Source organism: Etheostoma spectabile, chromosome 5 (assembly GCF_008692095.1).
Source record: "Etheostoma spectabile isolate EspeVRDwgs_2016 chromosome 5, UIUC_Espe_1.0, whole genome shotgun sequence".
Classification (NCBI taxonomy): Eukaryota; Metazoa; Chordata; class Actinopteri; order Perciformes; family Percidae; genus Etheostoma; species Etheostoma spectabile.
Genome location: NC_045737.1, coordinates 34,693,796 through 34,703,255, shown reverse-complemented (window position 1 = coordinate 34,703,255; position 9,460 = coordinate 34,693,796). Strand labels below are relative to the sequence as shown.

The 9,460-nt window shown below is 41.1% G+C and overlaps 1 protein-coding gene across 2 annotated transcripts in view; it reads right to left on the bottom strand.

Moving 5' to 3' along the window:
- The window catches only part of ttll4 (tubulin tyrosine ligase-like family, member 4), a 25,306-nt gene that overhangs the window by 4,420 nt on the left and 11,426 nt on the right, over positions 1 to 9,460 (bottom strand). For both annotated transcript variants that reach the window (XM_032515394.1, XM_032515393.1), the window contains exons 7-18: positions 7,480 to 7,598; positions 5,779 to 5,889; positions 5,256 to 5,332; positions 4,941 to 5,135; positions 4,439 to 4,521; positions 3,770 to 3,898; positions 3,461 to 3,583; positions 2,746 to 2,844; positions 1,961 to 2,095; positions 1,750 to 1,887; positions 916 to 1,012; positions 513 to 723 (exon numbers count right to left, since the gene is read on the bottom strand). In XM_032515394.1, the coding sequence (XP_032371285.1) occupies positions 513 to 723; positions 916 to 1,012; positions 1,750 to 1,887; positions 1,961 to 2,095; positions 2,746 to 2,844; positions 3,461 to 3,583; positions 3,770 to 3,898; positions 4,439 to 4,521; positions 4,941 to 5,135; positions 5,256 to 5,332; positions 5,779 to 5,889; positions 7,480 to 7,598 (1,517 nt within the window). The remainder of the gene's footprint in view (positions 1 to 512; positions 724 to 915; positions 1,013 to 1,749; positions 1,888 to 1,960; positions 2,096 to 2,745; positions 2,845 to 3,460; positions 3,584 to 3,769; positions 3,899 to 4,438; positions 4,522 to 4,940; positions 5,136 to 5,255; positions 5,333 to 5,778; positions 5,890 to 7,479; positions 7,599 to 9,460) is intronic.

Sequence of the window (9,460 nt, the reverse complement as noted above, 5' to 3'; positions counted from 1 at the left end):
TAATACTGTTCATATTGTAATATAATAACATAATACTGTTTATCCCAGTATCCTTTGCACTATGCTCCATATTTAAATCATTTGTATTGCACTCTTTGTTAACTCATGCCTCTATATTGTTCTGTTTAGAGTATGTATATATTGTGTGTATATATTAGTGTGTATATTTTTGTTTTGGTTGTTTTGTGTGTAAACACAGTGTGAGTAACGATGCTCCAAAGAAAAATTCCTCGTATGTGTCCTCATACCTGGCAAATAAAGCTGATTCTGAATCTGATTCTCTTCTTTGTTTTATTCAAGGTTTTGTTAATTAAACAGAATGTAGCCTAAATAACACAAACCACAGATTTTTCAAATATGTTTGATCACACAAACTGCTGCTTCAGCTTCAGAGGTCTGTCATTTGATGAATAGATATATTGCATAATGTACATTTCTGTCCCATAAGGATCTGATTAAATACATCCACACCACTGACAGCAGTATCATTATAGTGAAAATGCAGTGCATACCTTTTGTCCTGTTGGTCCGGTACTTCTGCTCCCACTGGTCCAGCAGGATGTTGAGGTATCTCGGACACTCGAAGAAGCGAAGGTAGCGGGAAGATGACGGCGATGGGAAAATCCGCTCAAACTGTCCAAGACGAGTCAGCTCGTCTTCACTCTCTGCTAGCACGCGGACGTCTTCTGGAGTCAAGACATCCAACACCGTAGAGAGGAAGTCCTGACAGACAGAAGGAAGGAGACTACGTTAGAAATGTAGAGCCTTGGATATGGAGGTGCTTATCCTGCACCTTATTATTTAAACCTAAATGTATAATCTTTTCCTTCATTAAATGCATGTATTTTAAAATATTATTTACCTCTGATTTAGATTATATTACTACATGTTTTCTGTGTGTTTCTATTTATTAACCTGGTCAGCGTAGCGTTGTGTGAGGTAAAATGCCCGTTTGACCTTCTCATCAGAAGAAAGATCTGGCTTGGTCCTCTCCCTGTTTCCGCCACACAGACTATAGAGAGAGAGAGACACACACACAGACACACACACACACACACACACACACAGGGAGAGAGAGAGAGACACACACACACACGGGGAGAGAGAGAGAGACACACACACAGAGAGAGAGAGAGAGAGAGAGAGACACACACACACACACAGGGGGAGAGAGAGAGAGAGACACAGAGAGAGAGAGAGAGAGAGAGAGAGAGACACACACACACACACAGGGGGAGAGAGAGAGACAGAGAGAGAGAGAGAGAGAGAGAGAGACACAGAGAGAGAGAGAGAGAGAGAGAGAGAGAGAGAGAGAGAGGTGTTTATTCAACTGCAAGGTCTTTTCAGAGGCTGTAGTCTGAGTTGGATTACTTTGGAAGTTTTTTCCTAAATTGTGTGTGAACTTAGGAAAAACTTTCCTAAGTTTGTTTCATCTTTTATAACTCTCTTGTGCAGCGATAGAGGCAATGATGTGTCTTGTTTCCTGTGCGGGACTCTCACACCATCTCAAAACCGAGTGACAAGTGTGATCGCCAGATGCATGATTGGACTTGGGGCCAAAAGTTGAGTCGGTCTCAACTTTTTGCTGCAGGTCCGCTGCAGGTTTTTCCATGTCCCCCCTGCGTCAAACCCTGCTGCAGCCGAAACGCACTACCACGATTAAAAATAAACAAAGAGACCTGCGTTGTTGCCGCGATTGTCTGGGGCAGGCGCCGGCTGTGTGAATGCCCACTAACACCTCCTCCGTACCTGCTGGTGGAGCTGGAGGTGCTACTGCAGGAGGCAACCACGTCTTCTCTTTGGGGAATACGGAAGCCAGCCAGGTTCAGGAGGTCTGCGATCATCTGACCCTTAACTGAAACATCCAGCGCAGTGTTGGAATGGAGGCTGGACCAGAAACACAACAGTTACCACGTGTCGTTTTAAAGTCAATGTTTGTGTGTGTCTGTGTGTGTGTTACCTTGGTGATATGTTGACCTCCAAGATCCAGGGTTTCAGCTTCTCATCCAGCATGATGTCAAAGCCAAACAGCTCGTGGCAGCTGTAAGGCGTCCGGACGTGCATCTTCAGCAGACTGTTAACGTACGGTTCTGACCTGAAGACCAACACACAGGACATTTGATAACCATTATTATTTCATTATTTTAAAATGACTCCTCTAACACGATCTCTACTCATTTACCGCGTTATCTCCAGCATTTCACAGACTTTTCCAGAGACTCCCACCTTTAACGTCTCCATTATACCCAGATTCCTCGGAGATTTGTTAGTGAGGGTTACGTCAAAAACACTGACTAAAGAACGCTGAGATGTGATAAAGCTAAACTTGTGTGCAAAACTTTAATATTCTATTTGCCCCCACCAGTGAGCCCACTGACTGCATTCATTTTATTTGGGCAATTGTATTTAGGCAACTTGTAAATCTCAGTTAAAGGGTAACTAGTGTTTTTTTTTTTTTTCAACCTGGGACCTTCTTTCCTATGTTTTTGTGTCTAAGTTACTGTTACTGAACAACGTTTGAAATTGGTCCAGTACTAAGCGTGATTGCTGGAGTCGGCAGTGGCAAAACAAGCTACAATGGAAGATAGTGGGGCAATTGTGCAGCTTTTATTTGCCTTCACAAAAGTGCTCATTTTGCCACTGATAGGCTCAGACTAATATTCTAGTGCCTTCGGCATTACATCGTTTCAACTTTCATAAATAATACAACAAAGAAAAAAACAAATACCAATTATTAAAACTTACGCAATGACGGTTTTGATCACAATGTCTTTAATCTTCTCCCAGATCAGAGTGGTGTTGACTCCCCTAGAACCAAGATACTGCCACAAGGCCTTCAAAGCCCTGAAAAAAACCACACATACAACACACACACACACACACACACACAGAGTTGGGAAACACATGCTCAGGCGCCATACATATCATTGTAGCAAAAATGTGTCTAATGTTTTTAAATCTCTGAATGGGCTGGCACCATCATATTTATCTGATATGCTGGTTTTGCACGCTCCAGTCAGAGCACTCAGGTCCGCTGACCAGTTGCTTTTAGACTGTCCCAGAACAAGACTGAAAACCAGAGGGGACAGAGCTTTCTCGGTGGCAGGTCCTAAGCTCTGGAACTCTCTCCCTCTGAACATTAGAGCAGCTCCCTCTATTGAGAGTTTTAAATCACTTTTAAAAACTCATCTCTTTGCACTGGCTTTTAACACAAGCTGAGCTGTGACATTTTGTTGTTGTATTGATTTGAGCAAAGCTTTTTATCTGTTGTATTTTTGTTGTTTTTGGCATATTCAGTTTTAGATGTTTTTTCCGGATATTTGTTATGCCTTTTTCTTATGTTGTTATCTATAATTGTACAGCACTTTGGGGCGGTAGTGACTGTTTGTAAATGTGCTATATAAATAAATTTTGACCTTGACCTAATGTGTCTACAGGCTCTAGTTTCACTGTAACAAACCATTTGTGTCCCTGGCAGGCCTTGTCATCGCTGTTGGACTGGTATTCAGAGTTCTTCTTGTTGACGCTGTAGTTGGTCAGATGCATGAACTTGTTACCCAGAGTTTTCATGGAAGATGAATACCTAAAGCCGAGAAACAAAAATGTGTAATAAAACCAATTACAGCCTCTATTATCAGCTCTTTTGCAAGTCTCTCACACCGTCATTCAAAGCGTCACCCTTAAGGCCCATTGATGTGTGCATCATATTTGTATGAACCAATCTACAGTATTTGGCAGTGTCACGGCGGTGGATGTGATGAAAACGTACTTGCAGCTGGCGAATCTAACCAGTCCGTCAGAGAAGATGTAAATTCTGAGCGGGTCGTAGGTGGTCACATAGACGTAGATTCGCAGGTCAAACTTGTTCCCACTGATGAGGTAGGGCTTGTGTAGGTACCTGCAAAACACGACAAGGATAAAAACGTGTTATGCTATCGACTGATGAATAACGTAGTGTCAAGTTCTAATTTCATGTGTACATACCTGCCTTCACGTTTTAAGTTCTGGTAGATGATCTCTGAGCTACTAAATTTTAACACATTATTCAATAATAATAATAATAATAATAATAATAATAATAATAATTTATACTTTATTATTAATCCTGCAAGGGAAATTACAATGTGTTCACTATGTTGTTAGAATACACATTACACACAGGCCTGAAATACACACTCAGCACCTACACACGCACCAATGGAGAGATGTCACGAGCGAGGGGGTTGCACCTGTTGATGGACAGGCGCCCTGAGCAATTGGGGGTTCGGTGCCTTACTCAAGAGCGCCTTGGCCCAGGAGCTGCACTGGCAACTCTCCAGGTACCAGTCCACCACCATACTATGAGACTTGAACTAGCAACCCTGCGGTTCCCAACTCAACTCCCTTGAGACTGAGTGACTGCCAACCCCCATTTAGCAATCTATTCTGGGCTACTTACTTCTGGACCAGTAGCGGTCTCTTGCGAGGCATCTGGCTCCATTTGTGGATGACCTGGATACCTATTCCTCTGGCTGACGCAGGCTATTACAGACGAGAGGGGTTAGACAGAATGTAATTTTAAAAAAAGGAACAAAGAAACACACACATTTACCTAAACATCAATTTTTTCCTTAAGCATCATAATGTAGATGACTCATTTGGAACATTAATTAAATCCTAAACTAACTTGTTTTACCTTTTACAGAAATCAGACAATTATCAACATTAAACTAGGTTTATTGTTGCCAGCCAGATTATTTTTGTTTGTATGCGCATTAGACAGAAAAACGTATTATCCAGCAACTAAAACCCAAATTCAATGGAATTTTACACAATTTTAGCCACAAATTCCAAAACAGAAGTTCACATTTTGGCCAGTGTTTTGAGACTGATTTGCCTTCACGGTTTTGGTACAGTTACAAGTAAACTAAACACAATGATTATCTACCAACAGAACATACAGGTTTGATGATCCATTTCTGCCGGGAGCCACCGTCCTCCCAGGCCTTGCGTAGCAGCTTGATGTCCTGAGGAAGGACAAAGGTGCGGGGGAAAAAGCTGAACTCCTGCTTGCCAAAGCGAACCTGCATCTTGGACAAGTTTCTCCACAGCCGGTCCTTTCTGCCAATCTGAAATGTTCCCGGGAAGTGGTTCAACTAGGACAAAAAGAACACAACAGAAGATGTAAAAAGTAATGTAATAGTTTCCCTAAAAATAAGACTTTCTGTGAGCACAATCTGGGAGGAGTAGTGTGTACAGCATGTACGGTTTCTTACTTTCTGGTGCTCTTCGAGGGCTTTGAAGGCAGGAGACTTCATGTGGTGTCCCCAGCAGCCCAACCAGTCATGGCTTTCTACATGCACAACAGTGCGAAAAACAGATTTTGGTCATCCAGGACAATTATCACAGTTATCGCTTATTTCAGCTCGTGCATGTTGCACTTACACTAAAATCCTCTTTTAGGTACAAGTGTCTACTAAACATTACCTCCCAAAAACCTTTTTTGTTGCCCAAAATCCTTTGTATACATTTTGATGAAGACATATGCCACCACATCATTTTAAAGTGACTTCATGCGTATAATCAGTCAGTGTGTGAGACACGGAGTTGTACACAATGGATTTCCAACTAATCACAACAAATAGGGACAGAGTTGATAACAAGCACAAAATCGGTCTAACAGAATATTCTGTACTATATACTACTTATACATCCACACGGAACTGCTTCTGAGTTCTGTGTTGCAATTAAATATGTATTTTAGCAGCAAGTCTCGCTGCCACACATGTGATCACTTACTTTTGGTGACTTTGAAGTGTGATCTGCCGATTGTGTGCTTGACAATATTTGGAGTGACGGTGCTTATCTTCCATTTTAACAGACGTCTTTGTTCGGCTGGCAGCAGTTCCACTTTAACACAAAAGTATTAGTATTTATTTCAGAGCCTCATTTAATACCTTAGTAACACACATAATGCCAGCACAGACCGCTGTCTGGATGTAAATAAATAATCAATATGTTGGTATAAGAACGGTTCAGTAAAATAATTATGTTAAATAAAATCACATTTAAACTGGCTTAAAGGTTCAAAATGTAATACCCACAGGAAGAAGGTCCTGTGTTCTGGTCTAGTGGTCACACCGGCTCATTTTATTAAAACCATTAGAAATTGTTTCATTAGAGACGTTATTTTAGCAACAGCTGGCTTGACCACGGAGATACGAGTGACGCAAGCTTGACCCGGTCTACGTCTGTGATGGAAACACTGCAAGCTGCTACAGTTTGCTGCTCTGCTGCATCGCAGGTTGCTAAACACACCTGACTACAGAAGACATTAGCTCACACTTGCAGAGTATGTATAGTTGGTGCAGTTCGAGTACACTTCACATTCTCACCACAAACGAACCGTGTCTGTTGTTTGGAGTTTTTTTGGTTTTAAAACATTGTGCTAACTGTACTCGTCGCACTAACATCAGTCAGCCGTGCTAACGTTAAGACCTGTCACCTCAAACATACATACACAATAACAATCCACCTACGGTCCCACTACAGACCGTCGAGAAACACGGGTTCAGAGCAATGACGAAAACACTGGATTTAAGATATCTTGCCTTGCTGAAATACTTTAGCCAAACCACCAACGTTATTCAAACACCGAAGCAAGCTGACAGCAGTCCTACGCCCACTTTACTACAACAAACTAACGTTATCTGTGGTCAAGGTAGTGTTTATACAGCAATCTTACAGCTATTTTGTTTTGAAAAGGAAGCATGTTAAAGTTGTTATGTGTATTAAATTCAAGTTTTTACTACTTTGTATTTTGCACAATTAAAAAATAGTTCTGTAACAGTTTCATGCATTCTCCTTCATATAACATTTTTGTATAATGTTATGGAGCCAAGTAAACCCTTTTGTAATCAAAGTTTTTGGTAAACATGATGACATTGAAACGTTTCTTTTTATATTCTTACAGTACTGAATACTGACCGTTTAAATAAGCCATTAGAAACCTATCTTAAGACCCAGTCAAGCAAAAGAAAGAGAATACCGTGATATACCGTGAAACCGACATCATCTTAAAAAATACTGTGATACAAATTTTGGGTCATACCGCCCAGCACCACAGCTTAGAGCCTAAAAGCATGCTGAGTTGGCTAATTTCCTCCTGAAAAGGTGAGCATTAGCTTCAGACTAATTTATCACGACTACAAGAGATGTATGTCATTTCAACATTTGTGTACTCACATTAAATTACATAGCTAGAGTACCCGAGTTGGTTACTTGCCAAAACAATGTAGACATAGCCAGTAAAGTGATTCCGACTGGTCCTGGCTAACCCTGCTAACGTTACAGGGGGACCAGGCCGGCGGGCCACGGCTGTTCACAACGTGTATTTCTCTCCGTTTCATGTCTGCTTGGGCTTGCCATTTTCTAACATGACGTCCTTAAAACTCTCCTACTTCTACGTCATGTTCACACAACAGACGCGCATGTCCTGACCTTTCTCATTGGCGGTGCTGAAGTAGAGGGTTGGGGGGATGAGGGGGAACAAACTGGGAACCAAAGCTGGTTTCTCCTCTCGATCATCTTCCCCCCCCAATGACATCGGCTCCTCAACACTGAAATAAAGAAAGAGAGAAAGAGTGAAGGCAAACAGATGTAATGATTGGTTTAGTGGACATCAAAGACACGTCGCCTCTCTCTTAGCTATACCAACATCTCAGCAGTACGACATGACGCTGTTCATAACGAAGGGAGAAGGTACGTGTCATGTTCAGTTTGGGAACTATGATCTTGATCTTGTTCAACAAAATAACTTCATATTAATAACAAATTTGCTTTATATCACTGACCAAAACAAGCACCTATGTTGTAGCTATAACTTTTTTCTTTGTCGTCCTATCTCATAGAACAGAGGTTCCCAACCTTAATCCGGGACTGTTTTTCTATCTTTGAATATATGACCCTGATTAGTGAAATATTTTATGGATACTCCATATTATATTCAAAGCATAACACCTTAAATAACTGATAATCTCTACAACTAAAGCAATTAGTATCACATTGTTTGCAGATTATTTTCTAGAAACTATGGGGGATGGGGGTTCCTGTTAGGAACTTTTAGTTTGCTATGCTCTTTCCTTCCTTCCTTCCTTCCTTCCTTCCTTCCTTCCTTCCTTCCTTCCAAACAATAATACATACTTGATAGGCTTGTCTTTTGACAAATTTAGTGTTTTCTTCTCCCTGGCACCCAACGTTTTTTTTTTAAAGTTGTCCTACAACACTTAAAATCCAGAAGGCTTTGCAACCGCCCATGAAGCTTTGGCGACACCTAGTGTGGGTCAGAAGCCCTAGGTTGGGCACCAGCATCAGAGGAGCTTCCATTTCAACACATATCAAATCACATTTGAAAGAGAGAAATCTTACAACTGTGTAGTTAATAAAGCACAGACTCTACACACAGACATTCAGATAATACATCTACTTTCTATATGTTGCATGTAAACTCCATTTACGCCTTGTTGAAGTCTTGCCCTTCCGGATCCATAGCTCTGCTTACCTTTTTACTATTAAATGAGCAAATTGCACACAACTAAATTAAAAAGTAATGCAGCTTGAATAAACCACATGTAAAGTGTGGATGGACGCCTGTTTGCACTATGCGGTAGGAACATGATGCTCGTGTTACAAACACCACACCAACGCTGAGTGTTGAGACAAATAAAGGAGTCCTTCTAGAAGGAGATTTTCTGATATTCCTAAAAATTAATGTTCCCACAAATTGTAATACTACTATTCACAGAGACTAGGCAATGTAGCCAGTGGAGACCCAATTAAGATATAATTAACCTCAACAAAGTAATACTGTAGCAATATGAGAGCCAGTTGTATCCGTAACAAGTAGTTCTAAAAAAAAAGTTTTTCTCAAATGGGCCGTTGCAAAAAAGTCCAACATTTCAACATAACACCATTGCTCACATCAGATAACCAAAAAATAATAAGCATTTATAAAGAAAAAAAACTCACATGACAGTCATAGGAAGGAAGGAAAGATGGATAAACTGATGGATGAAGGAACAGGTGATGATGTTTTCCTCATGCAGATCTAGCCCTTCCACCACCGACAGGTGTACACTGACATTACAGCCGGACTAGGCTAATTTAACTCTATACTAGACATACAGGAACTATACCTTTCAGGAAAGGGAAAGGAGGTGAATGGGTTTATGTAAATGACCACAAACAAATCAGCTGGTTGCGGGGAAAGGAGGGGACAATAGCGGTTCCTATCCAGGCTGTTTTAACAGAGAATCATCCTCGAGTGTTTGGTGGGGAGCTCCATTGTTGAACAGGCCAACATAGTGGAAAACAATATGATGCACAATGCAGCAGACCTTTCCACCACGCTCTGCTGCTTTCAGCCTCTTTTAACAATTGTAGTTAGAGTAAATGGAAGAGAGAGAGAGAGAGAGAGAGAGAG